General features: G+C 42.2%; 2 protein-coding genes across 4 annotated transcripts; one reads left to right on the plus strand and one right to left on the minus strand.

Moving 5' to 3' along the window:
• Nucleotides 1-1,916: 1,916 nt before the first annotated feature.
• trim23 (tripartite motif containing 23) lies at nucleotides 1,917-13,866 on the minus strand. Its single transcript, XM_086152607.1, has 11 exons — nucleotides 13,766-13,866; nucleotides 12,660-12,822; nucleotides 10,997-11,118; nucleotides 10,615-10,893; nucleotides 10,194-10,376; nucleotides 9,801-10,016; nucleotides 9,572-9,706; nucleotides 9,366-9,495; nucleotides 5,558-5,668; nucleotides 5,031-5,155; nucleotides 1,917-4,611 (listed from the first exon to the last, which is right to left on the minus strand). Exons 1-11 carry the CDS (start codon nucleotides 13,862-13,864, stop codon nucleotides 4,432-4,434), a joined length of 1,743 nt encoding a protein of 580 aa, XP_086008733.1. The 5' UTR covers nucleotides 13,865-13,866; the 3' UTR covers nucleotides 1,917-4,431.
• Nucleotides 13,867-17,188: 3,322 nt separating this feature from the next.
• On the plus strand, nucleotides 17,189-26,214 carry mzt2b (mitotic spindle organizing protein 2B). Of its 3 annotated transcripts, none has more exons than XM_086153104.1 (5): nucleotides 17,189-17,258; nucleotides 17,828-18,016; nucleotides 18,618-18,763; nucleotides 23,993-24,136; nucleotides 25,570-26,214. In XM_086153104.1, the coding sequence occupies exons 2-5, from the start codon at nucleotides 17,841-17,843 to the stop codon at nucleotides 25,716-25,718; spliced, it is 615 nt and encodes a 204-aa protein (XP_086009230.1). In that variant the 5' UTR covers nucleotides 17,189-17,258; nucleotides 17,828-17,840; the 3' UTR covers nucleotides 25,719-26,214. The 3 variants fall into 3 exon arrangements, with proteins under 3 accessions (XP_086009230.1, XP_086009233.1, XP_086009231.1); XM_086153107.1 differs by having other exon boundaries at nucleotides 25,573-26,214; XM_086153105.1 differs by lacking the exon at nucleotides 17,189-17,258 and adding an exon at nucleotides 17,632-17,728.
• Nucleotides 26,215-27,757: the final 1,543 nt, after the last annotated feature.

The raw sequence follows: 27,757 nt of genomic DNA on the forward strand, positions 1-27,757 counted from the left end.
TTTGGCATAATTTAATGAAGTACGCTTGGAATTGCTTGCTAATAAAAGAATAACAGTTTCTCATGAGAACATGAATTAATGAACTATCTATGTACAATGCTAATTTTTATACTTGTTTCAGGAGCTAGTGTCACCAGTTAGCTAGTGTGGTGCTGTTCCTCAAATAAAATGTGTTTAAAAATACAAAAATAATTGACAAATAACAAAGGAGGTCAATTAGTTTATTTTACAGCAACACATTACGAATAATATACAAAAGCCATTATCAAGTCCAGGGGTAACAAATGTCCAAAGGAGCTTTGTGCTTCTACTTTTTCAAAAACTGATGTTTTCATGAACTATGTGGAAAGTTCTTTCACACTAGCGTTGTTTTGCTTCCACTCTCATTATTTGTAGTTTTATATATAGATACGAGTAGTGAACATTACATAGCAATGAATAAGCCAAATGTCACCTCCTCCTTAACAAGACAATGTCAGTGGTCGCAATGCTTCGTCTTTACCCGCAGATGCTAATGTTAGCATACCATCTGGCTTGCAATTCAGACAGAATACAGTTCCTTGATGTTTATTACACCAGAACGACCAGAGGGCTCACTTTTAAAAATGTGCATTCTTAGAATTTTGTTCAAATTAAAATAAATATCATCCTGCCATTTATCGCCAAATAATTTAATTTGCTGAAGTTTAGCATAGTGTCATGTTGTTCAGCAATGATCAGATCTGCTCTCTGGGCTGTTTCGGGGTCAAATTAATAGCAATAAACATATCTGTATAAAATGTAGCAGATATTTGTAAAGTGTTTTGATTTCATCATGTTTTTTTTTACTCTATAAACTGTGAACAGAATAATATAGATCCAATATGAAGAAATTAGCCTCCAAAATATCAGTAAGAAATCATCTAGAAGTCAACGAGAGAATTGTCAAAAAAAAAATCAAATGTAAATTATAGAACAAATTGATATCTGCAAGAAATCACTTTATTATATTGAGTAATTAAGTATGATTAATTAAGTTTTAAAAATATTCTGCTTTATATGTGAGAAAGTAATGTTAATTGTCTGTAAATGTGAGTTTGACTCACATGCGCAGTGGCTCATGTACCAGAAACGTGTGGCAAGGTAAAGAGTCTGATGCAAAAATGCCATGAATTTGTCTTAAACTTGTTCCTTTGGACATAATTAGTTTGTGAGTATGTTGTACAGTATACTTTGAGAATCAGAAGACTTGTGGAAAGATCAGTACAACTGGTTATGTTGTGCATTACGTTATAACCTGGTCAGTGGCAATGCTATCTCACACTATGCTAACTGGCATCATGCGAACTCACGCTACGCTGCGTGTTGAGCTAGTACTAGCAGGGTTGATGCTACTGCTGATACACATGTATTTTACGGTTTCAGTTTTACACGTAGGTGGTGTAGGAGCTTATAAAACAAGAAAAGGAGACAATCTGTCATCCTTGAAGCCCGCAGCGTACATGTTATTATATTCTGAGGACAAATATATTTTCAAATTATGAGTCATATAATATTTCCTTCAAATTAGGTATTTTCACGTAGATTTATTTATTCTTACTGTTCCTACTTCTTACTGTTTTAAGAGCATGTTTGATTATCAACTTCTTGGCCATTTTTTTTGTTTTTTGCAGATATTTGATATTTCTTGTAACGACTCCATCAGGCTCTGTGGTTGTCAAACATTTTCACCTGGACGAGAAATAAACTTTTTCTAATGTCTTGATAATCATGATTAAGATTAAAGATCTATTTATCTTACACAGAATGTGTATATTATAGCCAAGCAATATCTGATGAGTCTCAAACTGAACGCTGTGGTCGTTCTGGTTATTTCCAAAATCCCTGTATTCTTATTGATAAATAGAAATATTTTCACAAGACATGTTATTTTTAAATTTTTTTAGTAGTGTGATTAATACTTTAATTCTACTTATAAACAGCAGGTAATTCATTTGCTTCCAAACAAAAACTGGCGGCAAACAAGTGCAAATTATGTTTTTGACTCTCTCTTAAATATCTACGTGCAAAACACTCCAGCAAACATTGTAGAGCTGGTGCGGGAACACAAAAACAAAAGCCAAAATAACAAAATTATGATAACAATAACAAAAAATATGCAGCGCTTGAATCAATAAAAGTTCCCGCTCATAAATAAATTCAGTAAACACATTTGTTCTGTAACAGAAAAAAAAATAAACATTACAACAACAAACAAAAAGAGAAAGTCACTCTTCAATTGATGGCATTAAATAGGGTACACACGCACACACACACACACATATGTATGCATTCACACAAACGCACTTTCAGAAATGTCATGAACAGACTGAAACATCAGCTGCTATTGCTAACTTTACACATCAAGGCAAAGTAAGAGAAACTGCCAGAATTAAATGGGGAAGGAAAGTCCTTAGCAGCTCAGAGGCCCCTAATATGCCTGTAAATACACTGATCTAGCTGAAAGGCCAGTCAGCCACCTCTCTGAGCGGATGTACGGAGTGGTTACATCTGGTTTAAGTGAAGATTATTCGGAAATAGAAATAACTTTGACTTTAAAAAAAGTCTGTTATCAGATGTTAACTGATAGCAATATTTTAGAGATCTATATTCATTCATTCCTTAACTATATTTCTCTACCTATCTATACCGCTTATCCTGCACTCGGGGTTGTTGGGGGGCTGGAGACTATTCCGACCCTGGCAAAAGGCGAGACTCACCCTGGGCTGGTATTCGCTCTCTCATTCACACATTTGGACAATTTAGGGTCTCCAATGAACCTCTGTGTTTTTGGAGGAAACTGGAGAACCTGGACACACAGACAACATGAAAATCCAAAAATGAAAGACCCCGTTGGAATCAAACGAGGGACCTTCTTGCTGTGAGGTGGAAGTACTAAGCATTGCACTGCTGTACTCTATATTTACAAGTAAAATATGCTAAACTGACGTCTGACACTGACGTGACTTTAAGGTGATGTCTGTTTGAGGTCAGACTGATGAAGTCTGAAGGCGAACCGTTGTCTCCTGGGAATCGATCAGGCATCTTATGACGTCAAATTGACGTCTCTCTGTGAGATTGAAGTCTTTTTCGGTCTTTTTGTCAAACTCAAGTCTTTGACAAGTTGGGGTGTGGATCCGACACATTCCCCATGTTCCCATACTCTACTCATGACCTTAAACTGAGGTCTTTCCCCACATTCTCCTCCGACCCCAAAGGAATCAACACCATTCCGACATTCTTGTGAAATGAAACTAAATGGAGGTCTTTCTGAGATCGGGTTCGAGTTTGCTCTTTGTCATACAAAAACATCCAGCTCGGAGGAACGAAACGGCTGAAAGGTTTGCAAGCTGCCTAAAATAAGAAGCCTAATGGGTGGGTGTCATTCTAAAGGATCAGTTCACATTAAAATAATTAAATAAAAAAAATAAATAAAGGATAATTCATCAAATGTAGTTTTCGTTATTTCACTTGTTTTGGAATCACGTACTTTTCTTTAACTTGTGTGAAAAACTCTTCGGCATTAATGTGAGAAGTGTCTGGAAGTCGCCTGGCAAGTAACAATAAACTATTTTGAGGAATGGGAGGAAACCTCTAAAGGGCCTTTTGTTTGATGGGAAACTGTATCTATCAATAAATTCTGGATTGTTTGTTTTTTTGTTTTCTTCACAATTGGAGCCGGTTTTAATCTCCTTCTCTCTGATACTGCCGGAAAACCACACTACGGCCAAACCAGGAATAAAGAAGAGTGTTTTGATTCGAGGGTGAACTGACCCTTTAACTCTCTGCACCTACATGTTCATTTCCTTTTTGGATCCAGGCTCCGCAATTGTTTCTTACCCCGGCTTTCCACCGGATCCACCGGCGTCATGAGCCGATCGCTATGGTTGCAGTAGAGGGTCCTTTTTCTGTCACGAAGGGTGATGTGGTGTGTCTCTGTGGCAGCCATGACTTTAGAAATAAATCACTAATCTCGATCACAGGCGGTCGAGCGGTCGGAGGATTTTCTCCCCTACGGGTGAAGAGTTCTCAGCAGTCGAAGACACAGCGAGTTGCCAATCTGCAAACACGGGCGGTGACTGAGCAAGACGAGCTAAGGTGATCATTTAAAAAAGACGAGTGGAGAGAGGGGGCATCTAACTGATAACACAGAGGAATGTGATGAGCCCGGAGTATACCCGCAGTCTGCGCCGGTGCAGTGGAGACGGAGGACAACCGCCGCGTGGTGGAGATCGAGGTGCGAGCGTTAGTGTTGTCAACGGATCAAGGCAGAGAAAGTATTTACATCTTCGCCTCCTGGCCTTGTTCCGCGCAAAAATGGGAAGATGAGGAGCGGTCAACATCACGACTGATGGACGGAGGGGGCGGAGTTGATGGGAGGAGGCGGGCGGGGGGTCAAAAGTTGGACAGGGTTCAGGCTACATCCAGGACGCCCGCAGCTACCAGCTGCCTGGAGAGCCAGTCCAGCCCCTCGTGAAGGCCCATCCCGCTGCGGGCGTCGCAGCCCTGGATGTGCCAGCTTCGCCCACAGCACAGCTTATGTAGACTGAGCAGCTCCGTCATCTCCTCCACCGATACACATCCCGGGACGTCCTATTGAGCGCACGTGGAAAAAGAAAAGAAAAAAAATTTTTTAAAGGGAGCAGCTCCGTTATCTCCTCCACTAACACACAGCCCTGGGCCGTCCTAACTTACAGGTATCCACCACCGTTCTGCTTTGCTAGAAGATACTGCAGCAGGTCAGAGGGTGGCAAACATACAAGTACTCACACAAACGTTTCGATCTCCTGGCTCCCTAGGTGTCGGCTATGTTAACGTATGCACTGAAGGACCAGCAGATCCATAGTCTGATTGATACACACATTATCTGGAATCTGGTTTTCACCTCATAACTGTAGACAACTTTGCAAATCCAGTATTTTCTCTGACTCAAAGGCCCTTTAAAGATGACACGTATTATTTTAAAACAAAAACAGAAATGTTTTCCAAAAAGTGGGGTGTGGATCCAGTACCTGCTTGTTAGCAAAGATGAGCAGCAGGGCGTCCCGGAGCTCCTTCTCCGTCAGTAGTTTGGCCAGTTCACTGTGCGCCTCCATCAGCCGGTCCCTGTGGCAGCTGTCAATCACGAACACCACCGCTACAACGACAGGTCATGTTAAAAGATTAGCTGCGCAAATGTATTAGCACTTATTTTTGGTCTTGCTTAATTGATTCAACATCTTGAGTTTATTCAATTTCAAAATGCCCCCCCCCCCCACAAAAAAATCTGATTTCATTGGCATGAATTCACTTTCAGTAAAATATAAACAAATCAGCATAACACAAACTTAAAATTGGGAAAAATATATCAATTTTAATCATTGTAATTTTTTTTCTATATCAAAACACACTTAAATTTACTCAGATTGGTTTGTAGCGAATTGCATGATGCAAAATTTTAGGAACTAATTGGCTACTGAGGACCATCCAAAAAAACCTTAAATAAAAGACTTAAGAGTTCAAAACTGGGTAAATGAGGTAGAGAGATGGCAGGCTGAACCTTGAGTGTTGAGATAATAATGTTTCCAAAGCGGCCGCAGCTTGTGTTTCCCTCCGACGTCCCAGATGGTGAATTTCAGGTTCTTATATTCCACCGTCTCAACATTAAATCCTGGAAATAAAATCCAAGTTTTACAAGTGAGACACATCTCCCCAAACAGACGTCATATTGCGAGAAATGTCCAAGACTTTTACCAGCAAGAAATTCCTTCTTGCTGGTTCAATGTCACCATTTGAACTTGAATATGATCTGTGACAAACGAACATCTGCAGCTCGACACTGGTTGCTGCTCTACAGTCTGACGAACTTTAATAATAATTATATCAAAAATTTCTGGCAGTTGGAATCAAAGGCAAAATTTGAAATGCTGGGTTTTGAGTTTTGAGTCAAATTGGGTTAGTCAGTGTTTCTGGTGTTGGATGGGTTGAGCAGGGGGGACGTGGAGTTCTAGAGCAGGGTTTCCCAACCTTTTCTGAGCCACGGCACATAATTTACATTAGAAAAAAATCACATGAGAGAATTCAACATTAACGAATCAATGGCATGGAAGTGAGGGAAGCGACAAGATGATCCAAGCCAAGTAAAGAAGACTAAACAGAGTTTCCGAGTAAACAAAGCGAGATGGCTACAGTTAAAGGACAAACTTGAACAGTGGGTTGTTGAACAGAGAGCAGAAAGTAGAAGCGTCTCTACAGTTACTATTCGAATGAAGCGCTAACTAGCGACATGAACATCAATGAATTTAGAGGCGATCCTTCTTGGTGCTTTCGTTTTATGAGATGCTTTGAACTGTAACCAATGGAGTGGGAAATACATTGTTTTCAGCGAAGGCGGTGCAAATACCGATAAGAGCTACCGGTACGTACGGTACCGTATTGTGAATGCACTAACTTGTTTTGGGAGAGAACAAAGTTGTCAGAACGTTGCTTTGTATTCTATTAATAAAGTTTGACTGACTTATCTGACTATTTTGTTGACATTCCCTTTAGCACAGCTCCATTTAGTGGATGCATAATGCAACCCCAGCCATTACTGTGACTTCTATTAGATGCGCCTACTATGCAGTACACCTTATATGAATGTTTTTAAGAAAAAAAGGCCATTCATTGAAGGTGCGCCTTATATTCCGGTGCGCCTTATGGTGCGGAAAATACGGTAGCTCTGTGTGAAATTTGGCCGTTTGGTTGAATACAAAGCTGATAATCTTGCAGGAACTGAAGAAATGAAAAACAACTTTAATCATTTTGTCATGAGCTCACGTTTTTTACTTTTTTTTGACCTCTACTTATACCTGTCCCTTCATCTGGGTCAGAATGTTGAGGACCAGAGAGTCCATTGAGTAATTTTTCTTTTGAATATTTATCCAGCATATATCACTGCCGCTGTTTCACTTGAAGCATTAGTAATAACTCTGCTGTTTGAGTAGCAGCAGGTAGATATACAGGTTAATTCACTACCTGTTGCTATCTAGTTGAAGTCAGTTCAATAAGTTAAGTCAATAAGTATTTTTATCCCCCTGTGATGCACTTGTGTGCAAGTTCTCCCGCATGGAATTCCTGGAGGGGTCTAAACTTTTCATCGTTGGTGCATTTCCAATGTGCGAGAAAAAAAAAAAAACATCAGAAATCACATTGTATGATTTTTTTTAACATTTTTTTTGTAAATTACAGGGTCAAATAAGTATTTGATCCCTTGCTTATCGGCCAGTTTTCTGACCCTCAGAGACTTGTTCCTCTGCTTTTGAAGAGTCCAACGACACTCTGCTCATCCTTCTAATAGAATAGCACCTATTTGAGGTTTTTAGCACCTGTGCACCCCACAATCTGTCAAAAGTTTAGCAGCCAACATGAGTAAAACCAAAGAGCTGTCAAAAGATACAAGAGACAAAATTGTTTACTTTCACAAAGCTTGAAAGGGGTACAGAGCAATTGCCAAGCAGCTTGGTGAAAAAAGAACAACTGTTGGAGCCATTTCCAGAAACTGGAAGAGGCTAATAATGACTGTCAACGTCCCTCGGACGGGGCTCCACAGAAGATCTCTCCTTGTGGGGTATCAATGATGCCAAGAAAGGTGAAGAATCAGCCCAGACCTACACGGGAGGAGCTGGTCAATGACCTGAAGAAAGGTGGGGCCACCTTTTCCAAGACTACCATCAGTAATACACTGAGATGTAATGGTTTAAAATCATGCATTGCACGGTCAGCCTATGTCAAGGCCCATCTGAAGTTTGCCAGGGACCATCTGGATGATCCAGAGGACTCATGGGGGAAAGTTTTGTGCTCAGATGAAACCAAAATAGAACTTTTTGGTCTCAACTCCATTCGCCATGTTTGGAGGAAGAAGAAGGATGAGTATCATCCCAATAATACCATATGTACAGTGAAGCATGGTGGTGGAAGCATCATGCTCTGGGGGTGTTTTTCAGCACAGGGGCCAAAACGACTTCAGTGTATTAAGGAGGGGATGAACGGGGCCGTGTATTGTGAGATACTGCCCAAAAACCTTTGTCCTTCAGTCAGAGCATTGAAGATGGGTCGTAGCTGGGTCTTCCAACATGACAATGACCCGAAGCACACGGCCAGGAAAACCAAGGAGTGGCTCCGTAAGATAGCATAAGAAGTAGCCATGCCAGTTTGCAGACCCAAATCCAACAGAAAATCTTTGGAGGAAGCTGAAACTCCGTGCTGCTCAGCAACAGCCCCGAAACCTGAGAGATCTTGAGATCTGTATGGAGGAGTGGGCCAAATTCCCTGCAGCAGTGTGTGCAAACCTGGTGAGACCTACAGGAACTGTTTGACCTCTGTAATTGTTAATGAAGGCTTCTGTTCCAAATACTAAAATTATTTGACTTAAGGGATCAAATACTTATTTGATACAATGTGATTTCCGTTTTTTGTTTTTCACAGTAGAAATGAACCAACAATGAAAATTGCAGACCACGCCATGATTTCTAAGTGGGAGAACTTGCAAAATCACAGGGGGATCAAATACTTATTGACCTGACTGTAGTTGTTCTGCCTGTCACTGCATGCTGCCCACATAGATAGACGTACGAAGACACATTATTTGCATTGAATAAATCATTTTTGGACCAATCAGTGGGCATTTTTCCAAGGCACACCTGTTGATCTCTCTATGTGCCATGGCACAGTCGTTGGAAAACAGGCTGTAGATGCATTTATAGTTGAGGAGCAAGATTTTGAAGTTCAAAGATTCCATGGGTAAACAGTGGAGCTAACAGAACTAATCTATCCAGGACGTGACACGGCTGTGGACAAGAACTGCTGCAATACGTGGAGTAGGGAAGGGGGGTAGATAGAAATAGGTGGACCAGGTGATAGTATTGATATGGGACTGGAAAGACAATGTACTACCAAGGAAGACATCCAGACTCAACCCGAGTAGAGAGGTTATAAATGTTGGTAGAGAAAGTAAGTTTTGTGAATGGTGGAGGCTGTACCCATAAGAACTTCAGTTTTGTTGCTAAGTTTGAGAGGGTAGGAGTAGAACCATGGTTTGATCTCTGTGAGGCCATCAGAAAGGGAATGGAGGGTTGAAGAATGGAGTGAATTTGGAGAAAATAGAAAGCTGGGTATCATCTGCATAACAATGAAAGAACCTTACATTATTTCTGCCTCTGCATCCATTAAAGGTGAAACTCCAGCAGTGACACAATGCTAGTTACTATTCTGGTAAGCTTGTCAAAATACCCAGCTGGGCCTCACAGGTTTCCATAGCAACACTCAAGTTTGGAGATTCTGTTCATTTGCTTCTGTCTCCAGCCAGCAGAAGTGTAGCGGTAACGTACCGATGGTGGGGATCGGCTGCATGAACTCGTCCTGCTTAAGCTTGAAGAGGATGGTGGTTTTTCCGGCCCCGTCCAACCCCAGGGTCACCACTCGGATCTCCATCTTGGGTCCAATATGGACGCGGTTGTCCTGGGAACAGCAAGATATATACATTCTATTGGAGCTCGAGGTGGCGCTGGTTGGGAGGAACAGCGGGCGGGGCTACCTTGGTGAAGGTAACTGGGATGCCGGCGTCCAGCTGGATGTGATCGGCCAGCTCGGTGAACTGATGCTGCTGCTTCTGGAGCGTCTCCAGGAGGCAGCTGATCTCCTGCTTGGCCAGGACAACCCTGCAGTCGTCCTGCAAGGATCATGCCCAGACAAGAGTGTTTGTGTTTTCCTGCCAAAATGAGTGAGTATATAGAGCTGTGCATGTGTGTGTGTGTGCCTTGGACCTGCTGCAGCGTCTTCTCACAGTGCAGGCAGGCGGTGGACACCTGGGACAGCAGGATAGTCATATCCTCCTGCTGCTGCCTCAGCCAGATCAGTCGCTCCCGGACGTGGGCATCCACCACGCTCAACGCCATCTCCTCCTGCCGGCACAGTGTCTCGTGGAGGTCGGCAAAATAGGCCCGCACGCACGAGCGTGCGCTCTCCGCCGTGCCCGGGACCTGAGCGCAACATGAAGACAAGGTTGATGCTATAACACCTAAAAAAAATACTTGAAATTACTCTAAGAAATCACCTAAGAATTCCTGAGGAAAGAAATCCCGATTACGGGCATCAGACGATTCCCTACTGACAATTTGTGACATTATTTGGGGTGACCTCATGGGGTCATTTCTTACGTGCTCAGTGTGAGCCATGCCGACGCCGTCCTCCACGATCTGCTCGCCGCCCTCGATCTGCTGCACGATTCCCACCAGCTTCCTGGAGTACTCCGACACCTCGTCCGTGAAGGTGCGGATGCAATGGGCCATGTCCAAGATGGATGCGCGGATCTGATTGGCTTCGGTCTCCAGAACAGCATGCTGGGAAAAGTGGTTGTGAAAATTGTATAAATATATGTTTGTGATTCGTGGACTGACCTGGTGTCCCTAGCTTTTCTTGAAGCTCATGTCCCTGGTGTTATTCTGGCCTGACCTCATGTCCCCTATAATATTTTTAATGGGCTGATCTTGTGTCCCTTGTGTTTTTCTGGACTGACCTCATGTCCCTGATATTTTTAACGGACCTACTTTGTGTCCCTCGTGTTTTTCGTGGACTGACCTTGTGTCCCTGGTGTTTGCCGTACTCCTTGCAGACGCAGCACATCAGGGGTCCAGCCTGGCAGGCCTCCTCCAGGCAGACAAACTCGATGGCGTGGACCTGGTGCTGAGGGCATAGGGTCTTTTCGTGAGGCTTGTCGGCCAGCGGCACGCGCCGGTGTTTGGCCAGGGTGCGTGTCGAGTGTGTGAGCTGTGAACACTCGGCACATAGGTGGGTGGCGCAGACGGTGCAGTACATGGAGGCGGTGTGGCTCTCGTCCTCGTCGCAGCGGATTATACACTGAAGAGAAGGGGGACGGAGAGGAGGGTCAAAATAACAAAGCAACTGCATTGAAAGGACAAGAAGTCCTGTTTTTTTTTTTCTTTTTAAATGGCTGCCTTACTTCTCCCATTCCCTTCAGAGCATCCTCCGCCATCCCAGACTGGTTGGAGGCTCCGTTCTGCAGTCGCTCCAGAAGCTCTAGCAGGGCAAAGTTCTTCTTCAGACCCCAGACCCCGGAGTCCCCTGACCAGAAGCAGAGCAGCAACATCCACAAGTTATTTATTTAGAAACAGAGTAGAATGTAAAACCATGTATAGTCATCCCTCGCTGTATCGCGGTTCACCTTTCGCAATCTCATTGTATCGCATATTTACAAACCGCCTTATGAAATTGCAAAAACCCATAGTGTAGCAAAAAAATCTATGATATAAAATTATATACAGTGATCCCTCGCTCTAACGCGGTTTACTTTTCATGGTTTCGCTACTTCACGGATTTGTACCGTGCATTGTGTTCTGCATTCTGATTGGCTAAAAAGTCACTCCGCTTCTTCTCTACCTGTGCGTCAATAACGTTGCAGTTTAACATGTACACGTACGTAAAACAGCTTGCCAAATTTACATTACAAACGTGCAAATTCTCTTGCAATTTCGAGTTTCTCTAAAACCCATAATGTTGACAAAACGCTCTGGACCGACAAAAGCGCCTGCAGCAGGGCCCAAAAGGCATCGGAATATGCCATCTATCGCAGATAAAGTTAAACTTTAAGAAAAACAAGGGTATACTGTACTACAGATTAAATCCGTATTCTTACTTACAATACAATTTCATTTCGCAGATTTTTTGCTACACCACATGTTTTGAAAATATGTACTTTTACATATTTATTATTTGAAGTTTTGGGGGGTAAAATAAGTCATTTCTAAGGTGGACACCAACATGAGCATGGTGTTCTGTATCCTGAGCTCTGATTTGCTCAGCAACCATAGCATCATTCTCTGCATCTCCTACACAAAGCATGGATTCAGCATCTTGCTTTGTCCATTTCACACTGATATGCGATCGCTACCTTTCAAGAGTGTTTATAAGAGTGTGGGAAATGTGAATAAGAGTGTGGGGAGGGTCGTAAAGCTTTATAATATATATGAAAAATAAAATAAAAACAATGTCACGTCACAAATTTTAGTTCATCGTAGTTTGTTCTGGAACATAACTCTGGCTCAAATAGAGAAATTCACTTAGCAAACAGAATATAATTGTTAAAATTCAAAAACAGAAAAAAACCCTATAAATACATATGTATTACACCATTTAATACATATATAATTTCTTATTCCGGATAATTGTTCTTCTACCTAGCATGTATTGGAAAAAAACTAGATCCACTCAAAGCAAATACATAACTTATATGTATAACGAAAAGCAACTCGACACAAATGTTTGCAAGCAGGTGTGCGTGTGAGCATGTGTGCATGTGATGTTACTGCGTAGACACACTACAGTTTTGATGTTCACAGTGACGATGTTAAAGATAATGGGGTGCCTGTGTGTGTGTGTGTGTGTGTGTGTGTGTGTGTGTGTGTGTGTGTGTGTGTCTGTGTCAAGATTCCCTCTCTAAAGGAAGGTAAACACAGGTTCCTGATGCCACTAAGGCCGGGAACTGTTCTAGGCTATCTAGAGAAAGAATATCTAATATATCTGAAGCTTATTTATACTGGCCAGACACGTCCAACGCAATTCAAGCTCTTCTTTAAAGAGTAGGGGATCATGTGACGCTGACTCACCGAGCTCGGTGACCTGGCGGTCGAAGGGGCAGCGGACGGCTCGGCCGTGGAGGGGAAGCCTGGTGAGGCAGTCATGGCACACCGTGTGACCGCAGAGCAGCAGTCGAGGAACCTTGTCCCCCTGGAGGGAGAAGACATCCTCGCACACGCCACACTCCAGCACCTGGGCACCAAAACACAACGCACTTACAGTATGTGTGTGTGTGTGTGTGTGTGTGTGTGTGTGTGTGTGTGTGTGTGTGTGTGTGTGTTTGTGTGTAAACTACTGGAGTAATCTTGACAAAATTTAAACGCATTTGATTATTATTTATGAGCATTGACAGACTGCAGAAAATTACGTAAATATACTGCAACTCAAAACTTAATTAGAATTAGTGAACTATCTGCAAATATTAATTTCAAAAATGACTGCAGGGCATAATAAACTTGTACATAAAATTGTACATTCTGGAGTTTGATCTGAGTTGCTACATCTTGCATTAATGAAATGCGGCCCATGCATCATCATCATCATTATTTAAATATACATCAAGAAATTACATAGATTTGTGAATGAAAGGGAAGGGGGTAAACAATTAGTCTGGAACTAATCTCTGCATCTTTTATGAGATTTGTGTCATGGAATTTGATCGTGCACCCATCACATTACTTAGAATGCAAACCCTACGGATTGTAGGGTTTGCATTCATGTCATGTCAAAACAAGTCACTTCAATTTAGAGATGTGTATTTATTTTTTTCCCCAAGCATCGGGACATTTAACAATGCTATGCTAACACACAAGCGCTGCAGTGGCTTCCATAGCTGGTGCATGCTAGCGGCTGCTAGCATGGCGCAGGCAGGTCCCAGCATCCATCATAACAACAGTACAGCACAATCACTGACGAAATCCTTTTGAAATACTATTTTTGCCATGATGTGTAGCCAAACTCCTTATCGGATTTAGATACATGTTTTGCATCCGCTGCCAATGACGCCAACGCAGCAGGATTCACCCCCAAAATCCAGAGCCACGAAGGCAAACCTGATGTTTGGTGCAAACATCCCAAAAAACGTGAGCGATGAGATTTAATTAGAAGCTGAAGAGTGCGTCGACGATGTTCTAACCTTAACGGTGCTTCCACTCGCCCCTCGTCCGTGTCTTACACACGGCTCCATCGTCGCTACGGCGCCCTGCTTGTTTATTCCTGCTGCAGCAGCGGCCATTCTTGGACGACAGCGAGGCGGAGACTACAGGCAGGCGTAAGAGAACAATCCCTCACGTACTTCCGGTTTTGTTCATTTCGTATTAAGCGGCATCAAATACACAGCGAAGGATTATTCTCATGATAATAAAACGCAGCTCATAATTCGGTAAACCTTACATGTTTAAAGTGCTGTTGTTATGCCCCAATAGTCATTACTGCCCCTCTCTGAGCTGCGTGTGCGTAATGTAACTATCTTGGTACAGCTAGACAACCTTTGGTCGTGGTTTTGCACCGGTTTCGTTTTACTTCCCCTTTCGGCTTTTCCCATCAGGGGTCGCCACAGCGAATCAACCTTCTATATCCAACCCTATTTTCTGTATCCTCCTCTCTCACACCACATACCTCTATATCCTTTCTTACTACGTTTAGTTTTGTTTAGTTTTGTTTAGTTTAAAAAGTTTAATAGGACAGTGTACAATTACATTTAGCACAGAGGCAGAGATGTTTGTACCAGATTGTAGCTTATAGCTAATTTCCATCGGTAGTCCTGGGAAGACAATACAAATATAAAACTGTACAAATAGACAATATATATAGAATATACAAATAGGCAATAAAACGTATATAAAATATACAAATAGGCAATAAAATAACTATGCAATGTATAAACAGGCAATGAAATAAGTAAAACCCAAGTTGAAAGTGATATTGTTGTGATATTGTTGTGATATTATTAGTTTGGTCATCTGGGGGCCATCAGATGTTACCACAGAAGGGTAACATCTGATGGCAAAATACCCACCCATAAATCTTCTCCAATTCTAGCATCCGAACCTTAGCATCTTCATCTCTGCTTCACCTCTAGCTCTGCCTCCTGTCTTTTCGGCATTCTAAACCATACAGCATCACTGATCTCACCACTGTCTTGTACACCTTTCCTTTCGTTCTGGCCGATAGTCTTCTATCAGTGCCAGAAAAGTAAACTTTTCTCCACCCGTTCCAACCTGCTTGAACCCGTCTCTTCACCTCTTTTCCACAATCTCCATTGCTCTGGACTGTTGACCCCAAGTAATAATAAGAATATGAATAAGGAACATCTTTATTTATCCCTAAGGAAATTGTTGTGCCAGTGTTACAAGAAAAATATAAAAATTATAAATAATATTAGAAATTGTATTGTATACAATTGTATTGTATTGTATAAGGAGCAAAAAGGGAGAATAAGAAATACAAATAAACTATTAAGTGTCTTAAGTAACAAGTGAAACTATAACGTGTCTTAAGTAACAAGTGAAAGATAAGGAGTGCACAAGAGTATGAAAAAATATTGTACATGTAGCTGTTATGAAATATTGCACAGTTATGAACATATATACAGAAGTACATCTGATATTACCTGAAATCCACCAACTTCTTGATCTCCACTGACTGTGGCCTCACTGTTTTACCCAGGTTCCTCTCATTCACACACATATACGCTGTCTTCTTGTGACTAACCTCCATTCCTCTCCTTTCCAGAGCATACCTCCACCTCTAAATTTTCCTTAACCTGTTCTCTGCTCTCTGATCACGATGTCATCTGCAGACATCATGGTCCATGGAGATTCCTGTCTAACCTCATTGGTCAGCCTGTCCATCACCACTACAAACAAGAAAGGGCTCAGTCTGGGACTGAGAGTAGAGACCTTGATAATTGGGACTATGACAGGAAAAGGTAGAGTTGGTCGACATGATGCAGAGAAACTATAGCTTAGGAGCAGGCTTTAAGTTGTACTATAATGGCACTGACAGAAAGACAAATGGAGTAGGAGTTATCTTGAAGGAGGAAGGACAAGGCCACAGTTGTTTGAAGAAAATATTATTGTTATTATTATTATTATTATTAATAATGATAATAATAATAATAACATAAGATAAACTTTATTGATCCCCATAGGAGAAATTCCTTTGTCATTGCAGCGTAACAGTTGTGTCAAAAAAAAAGTAAAATAAATATGAATATAAATATAAATAGAGAGATGGGGAAGATAGAGGATAGAAAGACATCCATGGAAAAATAGACAGTAGCAACAACAACAACAACAACAACAACAACAGCAGCAACATCAGGGATAATTATAGACAACATGAAGAAACAGTGAGGGTGAAAAATACACAATCAGAACTAAATGACAATAAAAATAGAGTGACAAAAGCAATGAATAAAACAAATAAGCAAGCAGGCTGTGGGCACAAAGGGGCATTGCGCATCAGCCACAGCTCGTTGTGCAATGGGTGGGAAAGATTGTCCAGAATAGCTCCCAGTCTTTCCTTCACCCTCCCCACTGCCATCGGGTCCAGGATCAGTCCCACCACCAAGCAGGCTTTTCTCATTATCTTATTGAGCCTATTGACCCCACCAGTCCTGGCACCACCCCACCAGCACACTATAGCTAAGAAGAGTGTGCTGGCTAACACTATTATAATTATCATTGTTGTTGTTGTTGTTGTTGTTATGATTGTTATTACTATTACAAGCTCCCCTCAAGGATGTGTCCTCAGACCCCTGTTGTACACATTACTCTATCGTAACAATCGCCAGAGCTGTCATATTGTCAAGTGTACAGACAACGCGGCCATGGTGGTACTGACAGGGAGTACAACACCTGGAGAGTTGGTGCAGAGAAGACAACCCCGTCAACGTGGGTGAAGACAAAGGAGCTGATTGGGGATTTCTGGAAGAGCCACCCACCACTCACCAACTCAGTCAAACAAGGCTTCTACTTCCTGAAGCCTTGCCCTTTGTGTTCTACAGATCTAGAGTAGAGAGTGTCCGCACCCAGTCCATCACAGTGTGATATGGCAGCTGCTCTGTAATGGACAGAAATGCACTGCCGCAGATTGTCAGGACAGCTGAAAAAAAAAAAAAATCAAATTTAGCAGTTTCTTGTCTGTCAGCAACATCTACATCGGCCGCTGCAGACGCAAGGATTATAGAGGACCTGATGCAGCCCTCACACAGACTGTTTGCCCCTTTTCCCTCTGGAAGATGGCTGTGCAGCTTTACGGCCAGGACCTTTCGCCTGAGGTCCTGCTCCTTTCCCAAGGCTGTCAGGCTGAAGAAACACTAAGTTGTGGACTCGAAAAAAAAACCCAAAACATCTCATCATGCAGCTGCACACAAAACTCCTGTGTCTACTTGTGCAATATCTTTGTGATATTTCACTCTTTTGTGTTTTTCTTTAATTTTGTGTCTATTATGTTTATTCTATCATTATCTACTGGACACTGGGTTACGGACTACAGGGAACTGGGTTACGGACTACAATTCCCAGAGTGCCGTACGCCTCGCTCTTACTGATGACGTATACGTTTGCGCGCCTTGCTGTAGCTCAACAAACCGAGGAAGGAGCGACTTTACCCTGAATTCAATAGTATGTACATTTAAAAACCCAATGATTTGACGTGTTTATATAATAGTACGGAATAAATTGGAGTGACTTGTAAATTTTAATCGGACAGTCTCTTTGTTTTCTTTATGTCAGAGGGTTGAAGCCGCGGAAGCCTTTTATTCTTGATATAAACATTTTAAGGTTTACGCCGACGGCTTCAGTTTAGTATAAAATAAAATGTTAAGATTAATTAGCCTTATTATCTTGCACCCGTAAGTTAAGTCAATATATCGTCAACGCGATAAGGACAGCTGTCAATTTGTGTAGAATTAATTTAACAACAACTAAACGGAGATAGAAAATGTGGCATCAGTCGATCAGAATTTGGCTTCAAAAGTATTTATAAACTGAAAGAAGATGAATGTAATTAACAGCTGAAAAAAACACCCTTCTGGTAATTTCCTTATGTCCATCAGGGTGTATTTACTCCTAACTGTTCCTCAAATTTGAAGGTATTTTGACATAATTATTATACTAATTATAATAATTATTATTACTATTTAAATGTAATTTTTTTCTGTTTTTGGTAATGTACCCCTCTGTCTGTTCAGACCTCCAGGCCAAATGTCCCAGCAGCCTCAGCAGACGGCGCCCTCTGCCCCAGACTCTCCGGCACTGGTGGTGTCTGCAAACGTGCAGAAATATGCCATGAAGAAGAAAAAGATCCTTACCGCTGAAGAGAGTGAGCTGTTCGAACTGACTCAGGCAGCAGGAATCACTGTGGACCAGGAGGTCTTCAAGTAAGAAACAGTAATCAATAATCTTTAATCTGTAACTGTGTATTGGGAAGCCCGGTAGCTGGCAAAAAAAAGGGATGAAATAAATGTATGTATGCGTATGGTTCTGAGATGGCTATCTGGTAGAGTGGTCACTTCTGACTTCCGACTACTGGTACTTCGGATCTTAGGTGACTGAATTGCACTTTTTATAAGTCGCTTTGGAAAAAAAAGGTCTGCCAAATGACTGGAATGTAATGTAATGGAATGGAATGGAAGAACAAGAGATCGTTACAAGTCCAGTCTCCAGCCCTTTAGATGGGGGCAACTGTAAATGATTTATTGAGGTTTTATTTTCTTTCTGTTTTTTTGATGAACACGCTATTCTTTCTTATTATGCATTTTTAATTTCTTACTAAATGTATTTAATTTAATAGGTATGGCAGTCTGTTACAAATGTTCTGTATAATTCCTTGGTAGTCTTCTGTTATGTATCACATCTGATTTGTATGTTTTAAAAAAACATTTAAAGGCAAATTATTTTGTTTTTTTGAAATGCTCTACATATATTTTAGTAAATCCTGTTCATTTGACTGAATTTAACCCCACCCTCTGCTCCACCTAGGATCATGGTGGACCTGCTGAAGATGAACGTTGCCCCTCAGGCTGTCTTCCAGACTCTGAAGGCTATGTGTGTCGGTCAGCGGGTCGCTGAGGGAACCGGAGGAGAGTCTCTAAGCAGTGTCACCACAGCACAAACAGAGGTCAGAGGTCAGTATCCGAGGAGGGAACCGGTAAGGTAGCTCATACAAATTTTCCAACTACTCAGAAAATTTTTTTGAAAGTGTCTGAATGAGGTGAAAATTAGAATGTGTGTTTCATGGTAAGGCATTTTATACACTTGGTTTTCTGTACATTACGATTTTGTTGCTCTATGTGTTTTCATTCATTCAAATTCAATGCATGTGACTCAACAATGTTACTGAAGGGCAGTTCCAGCACCTTTATGATGGGTACCGTGTGTTTGTCACAGGTACTACAGCAAATCTTCTTCTTCCTCTTTTGGCTTTTCCCTTCAGGGGTCGCCACAGCGAGTCTACTTTCTCCATCTAACCCTATTCTCCGTATCCTCCTCTCTCACACCCACTGCCTTCATATCCTCTCTCACTACGTCCATAAATCTTCTCTTTGGTCTTCCTCGAGACCTCTTGCCTGGCAGCTCCAATTCCAGCATCCGTCGCCCAATATATTCTCTATCCCTCCTTTGTACATTACCAAACCATCTCAGTCTGGCTTCTCTGACCTTCTCTCCAAAACATCGAACATGTGCTGTTCCTCTGATAGACTCATTCCTGATCCTATCCATCCTGGTCACTCCCAAAGAGAACCTCAACATCTTCATCTCTGCAACCTCTAGTTCTGCCTGCTGTCTTTTGGTCATTGTAACAGTTTCCAGTCCATACATCATCGCTGGTCTCACCACGGTCTTGTACACCTTTCCTTTTATTCTGGCTGAAAGTCTTCTATCACATAGTACCCCTGACACTTTTCTCCACCCATTCCAACCTGCTTGGACCCGTCTCTTCACCTCTTTTCCACACTCTCCGTTGCTCTGGACTGTTGACCCTAAGTACCTGAAATCCTCCAGCTTCTTGATCTCCACACCCTGTAGCCTCACCGTTCCATCTGAGTTCCTCTCATTCACACACATATATTCTGTCTTGCTGCGACTAACTTTCATTCCTCTCCTTTCCAGAGCATACCTCCACCTCTCTAGATTTTCCTCTACCTGTTGTCTGCTCTCGGTACAGATCACAATGTCATCCGCAAACATCATGGTCCATGGGGATTCCTGTCTAACCTCATCTGTCAGCCTATCCATCACCATTGCGAACAAGAAGCGGCTCAGAGCTGATCCCTGATGGAGTCCCACCTCCACCTTGAACTTCTCTGTTATCCCTACAGCACACCGCACCATTGTCTCACAGCTAGCATGCATGTCCTGCACCAGCCTAACATACTTCTCTGCCACTCCAGACTTCCTCATACAATACCAGAGCTCCTCTCTTGGCACCCTGTCATATGCTTTTTCTAGGTCTACAAAAACACAATGCAGCTCCCTCTAACCTTCTCTGTACTTTTCTATTAGCATTCTCAACGCAAATACTGCATCTGTAGTACTCTTCCTAGGCATGAAGCCATACTGCTGTTCACAAATGCTGACTTCTGCTCTCAGTCTAGTTTCCACTACTCTTTCCCATAACTTCATTGTATGGCTCATCAACTTAATCCCTCTATAGTTGCCACAATTCTGCACATCCCCCTTATTCTTAAAAATGGGCACCATCACACTTCTTCTCCATTCCTCAGGCATCTTCTCACTCTCTAAGATCCTGTTGAATAATCTAGTCAGAAAATCTACCGCTGCCTCTCCTAGACACTTCCACACCTCCACAGGTATATCATCCGGACCAACTGCTTTTCCGCTCTTCATCCTCTTCAATGCCTTCCTCACTTCACTTTTACAAATTTGTGCTACTTTGTGGTCTACGATAGTCACCTCTTCTACCCATGCCTCTCTTTCATTTTCCACATTCATCAGCTCTTCAAAGTACTCTTTCCATCTTCCCATCACTCTTCTAGCATCTGTCAATACATTTCCCTCTGTCCTTAATCACCCGGACCTGTTATACATCCTTTCCATCTTTATCTCTCTGTTTCACCAACCTGTATAGATCATTCTCACCCTCCTTACTATCCAACCGAGCATACAAGTCATCATACGCCCTTTGTTTTGCCTTTGCTACCTCTATCTTTACCTTTCGCCGCATCTCCCTGAACTCCTGTCTGTTCTCTTCGGTCCTCTCAGTATCCCACTACTTCTTCGCTAACCGCTTTCTCTGTATACACTCCTGCACTTCCTCATTCCACCACCAAATCTCCTTATCTACTTTCCTTCCAGATGACAAACTAAGTACTCTTCTACCCGTCTCCCTGATAACACTAGCTGTTGTTGTCCAATCATCTGGAAGCTCACCCTCACCACCCAGACCCTTTCTGAACTCCTCATTACATTACATTACATTACAATACATTTGGCAGACGCTTTTATCCAAAGCGACTTCCTCCCTGAAAACCATGCAACACGCCTCCCTTTTTAGCTTCCACCACTTTGTCCTCTGCTCTGCCTTTGTCCTCTTCATCTTCTTTGTCACCAGAGTCATCCTACAAATCACCATCCTATGCTGTCTGGCTACACTCTCCCCTACAACTACTTTGCAGTCACTGATCTCTTTCAGGTTACCCCGTCTATACAAGACAGTCTACCTGCGTGCTCCTACCTCCGCTCTTATAAGTTACCCTATGTTCCTGTCTTTTCTGGAAAAAGGTATTCACTACAGCCATTTCCATCCTTTTTGCAAAATCCACCACCACCTGTCCCTCTGCATTCCTATCCTGGATACCAAATCTGCCCATCACTTCTTCATCCCCTCTATTGCCTTCACCAACATGTCCATTGAAGTCTGCACCAATTACCACTCTCTCATTTCTGGGAATATTCTGCATCACTTCATCCAACTCATTCCAGAACTTCTCCTTCTCTTCAGATTCACATCCCACCTGCGGGGCATAGCCACTAACAACATTGAGCATCACACCTTCAATTTCCAATTTCAGACTCATAAGTCTATCTGACATTCTATTCACCTCTAGGACGTTCCTAACAAACTCCTCCTTCAAGATAACTCCTACTCCATTTCTCTTCTTGTCAGTACCATAATAGTACAACTTAAAGCCTGCTCCTAAGCTTCTAGCCTTACTACCTTTCCACTTGGTCTCCTGGAAACACAATATATCCACCTTCCTTCTCTGCATCATGTCCACCAACTCTCTACCTTTTCCTGTCATAGTCCCAATATTCAAAGGCCCTACTCTCAGTCCCAGACTCTTTCCTTTCCTCCTCTCTCTCTGCTTCCGAACACGCACTCCTCCTCTTCTTCTTGTTCTTGTTCTTCGACCCACAGTAGCCCAATTTCCATTAATACCCTGTAGGTCATCCCGGTCCGCAACTGATCCGGTATGGTATAGTTTTGGTACTTTTTGGTTGGCAAAAGTTTTACGCCGGATGCCCTTCTTGACGCAACCCTCTGCATTTATCCGGGCTTGGGACCGGCACAGGGAGGCACTGCTCCGTGCCCCCCCAAGGCAGGCTTGGAGAGACATAGGCCAGTGCCGCCCTGTGGCTGCATTACAGGTACTACAGCAAATAAAATCAAGAAATAAAAATTGTGTGTGTATGCGTGTGCGTGTGCGCGTGCACGTGTGTGTGTGTGTGTGTGTGTGTACACACACACAATTTATCAATTGTTCAAAATAATAGCAGTGTGGAGTTCAATCACTGAGGTAATTCGTTATTTGTAGAAACAGGTGTCACTTAGGTGGCCCTTATTTAAAGATGAAACCAGCACGTTGTACATGCAATTTTCTCTTAAAACCTGAGAAAGATGGGTCGTGCCAGACATTGTTCAGAAGAACAGCGTGCTTTACTTGAAACCTTGATTGGAGAGTGGAAAACATATAAAGAAGTGCAGAAAAGCTCGGCTAAAATGATCTCCAATGCTTTAAAATGGAGAGCCAAACCAGAGAGACATGGAAGAAAATGGAAGACTACCATTCGAATGGATCAAACAATGGACAGAATGGCAAAGATGTAGCCAATGATCAGCTCCAGGAAAATCAGAGACGGGCTACAGTTAACGGAGTGCTGTGACAATAAGAAGACACTTGTGTGAGGCTGATCTATCGGCAAGAAGCCTTTGCAAAGTCCCACTGTTTTAAAAAAAAAAAGACGTTTTGAAGAGGATACAATTTGCAAAAGAACGTATCGACTGGCCTAAAGAGAAATGGAGAAACAATTTGTGGACTGATTAAAGTAAGATTGTTCTTTTTGGGTCCAGTGAGTCTGACAGTTTGTCAGACGCCCCCCAAACACTGAATTCATGCCACAGTACACTCTGAAGACCGTGAAGCATGATGGTGCAAGCATCACAATGTTTTTTAGTTTATTGAGTAAATATTTGAGTTTGTAATGAAAAATGCAGACACAGCAATTTTTTTGAACAGCCCATTATCATTTTCCCTTCATTTTCTGTAAAGTAATCGAAATATTGATACTTTTTTCTTCATGTTTTGATGTAAAATATTATGTGCAGTGTTCCCAATGAATGGAAATAAGAAATATAATGATTTTGAGCTTTACTCAAAATATATATGATAAATATATGATATAATCTCATACATTAATATACTATTTATTATAGTTTATAACGGAATATATACCTAACCTATAAGTATTTCTGTTGGTTTGTACGTCTGCATCGGCTCAAGATTCCCCAGTTTTACCCTTTTCTTTTATTGTGACTCACAGTTGTCCTTTCAGTTTGCCTTCCATCTTCTTCCCGCATTTCACATCTGTTCTCAACGGATTCCCTGCCTCTATGTTCACTCTGTTGATGCGGTTCATAGTGGCATATTATGTCTTTCAACTGGAAACCAGCAGGAAATGTTGTGAAATCAGAGAGATCAGTTGAGAAATTCCATGAAAGGTGCACATTATTAAAATGAATGCCTTGCCAAACATGCCCAAAATGCAAGAAGCATTTTGTTCATTAAGAAGATGAGAATTATATGACTTGAAAATTGAAAATGAGAAAACATCTAATTGAAAATGAACTAAAAAAGTCCTTAAAGGAAACTTGAGAGAGAAATTACCTAAAATGTCAATGAGAAATCCAGCTGAACCCAACCCCTTCTCTGAACCCACTCTCATTCTTTCACTTCATACCATGGTGTGTTGTTTTGAGCACATGTATCTCCATCTTCCACCCCACCCCTACCCAATGCCCACGTTCCCATTGGAAAGCCCAAGGTAATAATGTGCATGACTCTGTGCCTCTAACATCTCTTCTTGACTCGTCTTCGCTTCTCTGTCTCCTGAAGAGGACGAATGTTTGGTCTCTGGAAAGAGTCCCAAGCCTCCCCCCTCCGCTGCTCCCCCCTCCGCACCCGGCTCCAGAGCCACCAGGGTCAACACTAAGATCATGGTCTACGGCCCCCAAGACTCTAGCGCGCCTCACTCTCAAGGTCCCCCACAGTGAACTTTGACCTCTATGCAGTGCTCCTGCCCACTATTGCATGCTTGCCTGCAGCTTGCGTGATTTTCCTTTTTGAATGGCGAGGTTTTAATCAGTGTGTCTGCTTGGAATTGAATCCGTGACATCATCCTGCTGTGTGTCTGTACGGCTGGGCAATACATTATATGTCATCTCACGGTGGAAAGGAAATAGGGCAATAATTTCCATTATAAATGGCCAAAAGCTGCCAAATAATTAGTGTCTGACCTCTGTAAGTATGCAAGAAATGACCTCCTGGATCAAAACTAGATGACATCTTAGGAATGAGGAAGAAATTCCACAATAATTAGTGAATTCTTGAAGAAATTACTTAATTTCCTTTAAATGTAATAAAATTTGCAAGGGAAAAAAACGTTAGAGACAGATCGCAAAATTGCTTGCAGATCAAGAAACAGAATATTGAGATGCCCTTATTTTTTCAGTATGGCCCGCCTTGAGTGTGTGTCACTGTGCTGTGGTGACTGCATGCACGTCGTCAACGTCCTTTGGACATGTGTGCTCATTTTGTTTTGTTATAGCTTTAGATGGGGTTTGAAGGGATCTAATTAATGAGATACATACGATCCATGATCGGGTTAAATGGGGGGGTGGGTCACATGGTGTGGTTATATGAGTCAAATTGCAAAGCGGCACAAATATGTCACTAGCGGCTATGAGTCGCCGGCTGTGACGGGAGCGTAACATAACGGGCGATATTAAGGATTAAAGGTCATGTTCTCGGTCTGCGGGATTATAAAACACTCTGTGTTCAAACCCATAAACTGCAGAGCCCTTTTACAGTGTTCAGAAAATATCCTGTTGTTTCTTCTGATTGGTTGGAAGTATATAACATATTTGCTATTGCTAGTCCAGTATCCAGTATAGAGAGACACATGCTTCCAACTACTCCAATTCACCTTTATATTTATAGTAACTTCAAACTTCAAACAGTAGGTTTGAATGGCTGTGAACAGCCACGGTCATTTCAACAGGACAAATTGAATATCTGTAACTGCCTGCCGAACCCCAAAACCATGTTCATGACAAAGATGTCTGCCGAGAAAGAGAAAAACATGGAAAAGCACCTGTTCAATGTGAGCGAGACGTTTGTTTATCCAAGGATACGCCTCAGATTTAGGCGGGAGACAGTTCTCTTATAAACTTGGAATTTTTTTTAACGCACATTATTTCTTAATTTATGAACTTGTGACTGCGCAGGTTCTTTAACATTTAGACACTAATAGCTGCGATGCTCTTCAATGTTTGATGTGTCAGAATCTTTGTCCATTTCTTTTTTTAAGTCATTTTTATACCTTAACATCCTTACCCTGGGCCCCCAGCCTGTAGCAGCCTCATTCCCTCACACCCCTTCCGGTCGAGTTAACAGAAAGTGTTTTGTGTCAGCAGTGCGAAGCAAAGGCGGCGTGGGTCATGGCGAGAAGAGTCGGGAGACGTCCAGCCAGCGTGTGCAACGGCAGTCCAGTGCCACTAGGGGGCAGAAGACAAAGAGCTCTGGCAGCAGCAGCTCCTCTTCGCAGATAAACTCCACGTAATACTGACAATAATACTCACTGTGTGTAAATACGGTTTCTCTCATGACTTGAATTTCTGTCAATGTTTACCTGTGCTTAAAACAGTTGTTTCAGAGGAGTGAAAGAAATGTAAATATATAATCTCACTTAATTGTAGTTCGCTTTTAATGGTTTACCGAACCCCTTTTAGCCTTGTTATAGAACAGGACAGTCAGAAGTGCATTTGTGGTGGCATGGAGACAATTCCAGTCGTAAACAAGCTAAAACTACAATATTTGAATTAAAAGAAGACAGAGTTCGGAATAAAAAATTTGAATAACAGAGCGAAGGTTGAAAAAAAATGACGGGATTTGTTTCGGACCGTGGGATGCTGCTGTTTACGTTTTGCCATGTAATTAAGAACAACAGTATTTAAAAAAAGTTGTTTTTACATGACAATTAAGGAACTTTTTTATGAATTATGATTATACTGTACTATCCTGATTTACTTAATAAACTGATTACTGTTGGCTGTGAACAAAACATTGATACACTATTTTCACAGTATTTCAATCTCACTTGGTGTACAGTAACTGAGTTTACAGTTATTCAGTATTTCAGACATCTGTACTCCAGCCGCAATCACAGTACTAGTATCTCAATGCTAATACCGCAGTGTAATATGCACCACAGACCTCATCACAGTAAGAAGTACAAGAGGGCATCGAAGCCCAAGTCCCGAGTCAAACAGCAGTACAGTTACTAACAGACCAGAAAGTTATGAAAGGTTTAGAACTGGGTGCGCAAAGTACTTAGACATCAGTGCACTAAGTACCTGGTAATATGTACTACTGTACTTGGTATACTGAGTATCTCTTCAGTTATCAGGACAGAAGTGAGTACACTATCACAGTACACTGCCTGCTCTGATATTGGAACACAAAGTATCTGCTCACAAATGAGCACTAACTACTTCAGTACTTACTTCACATGTGAGTACACTAACTTACTACACTAAGTACTTGCTCTGACATCAGTGTAACAAGCGCCTCCTTAGACTTCAGTTCACCGGAGTAGCTCGTGGGGTGGGATTGGTAAAGTCACTCAGTACATGAAGTACCTGTTTAGACTATAGTACAATGACAGAGTCAGATCTTAGTAACGTGGTGTCTCTTCTTTGTGTAGCTGAGAGGGGATATAATCTGATCCTCCTCTCAATGGCCTATAGTGCTGTCAGAACCTTGAAGAATACCCGGTACTCCATCCCAACGATTAGCCTGAAAGTGTCGCTTTCAAAAAAAAGAAAGGAATATAAGTGATTCTGGCTGAAATCTTTTCGTTGCAACTGGACTTGAGTTTCTGCTCTTGAAGACGTTTCACCTCTCATCTGAGAGGCTTCATCAGCTCTATTCATCCTCCCCTGGCATGTCCTATTGATTTCTATTTGCGTCTGCGTATGTATTTTTTTTTTCTTTTGTCTCTTTCATCCTGGGGGACTGCGAGAAAGGAATGTGGTGAAACGTGAGACTGGTGGAGGGTGGGGGAAACGTGACTTTCGCCTCTTTCCACAAGGGGGCAGTAGAGCAACACCGGTGCGTTCTGTTGCAACATGTGCCCCCGAATTTCTCAGCCCCCTTTTTTAAAAAAAAAACAAAAAAAACAAACAAAAACAAATTGAAAATGGTTGATATCATGAATGAAATGTGACATTCAGCAGCATGCCACCGCCGTGAGCGATGGTATAGGTGATGCAAAGAGGGGAGGTTTAGAGGAGGGTGGCCGGAGGAGTGGGCAGAATGTTGCGCGTCCACCGGCCGGCCTGCAAGGCTTTATGCGACTGCGGCTCTTTTTATGTGGCCGTTTGTCCTGTTTATGTGCTCCTGCCTCCCCCTTCCTCTCCCCTCCGCTCCGCATTGATAGCGGCGCGCCTGTAATTGATGGCACCATATTGCTGTGGTGTAGCAGGTTTAATGGGGCTTGACAGAGCAAGGGGAAGCAGCATGCGACCAGGGAGGGGAACTTAACCCCCTTTTCGCACCTTTTTTTTTCCTCCCCCCCGCTACCCCCACCTCTCCGTCTAC

Source organism: Fistularia commersonii, chromosome 9 (genome assembly GCF_037954325.1).
Source record: "Fistularia commersonii isolate RoL2024-O1a breed Wild chromosome 9, RoL_Fcom_v1.0, whole genome shotgun sequence".
Classification (NCBI taxonomy): Eukaryota; Metazoa; Chordata; class Actinopteri; order Syngnathiformes; family Fistulariidae; genus Fistularia; species Fistularia commersonii.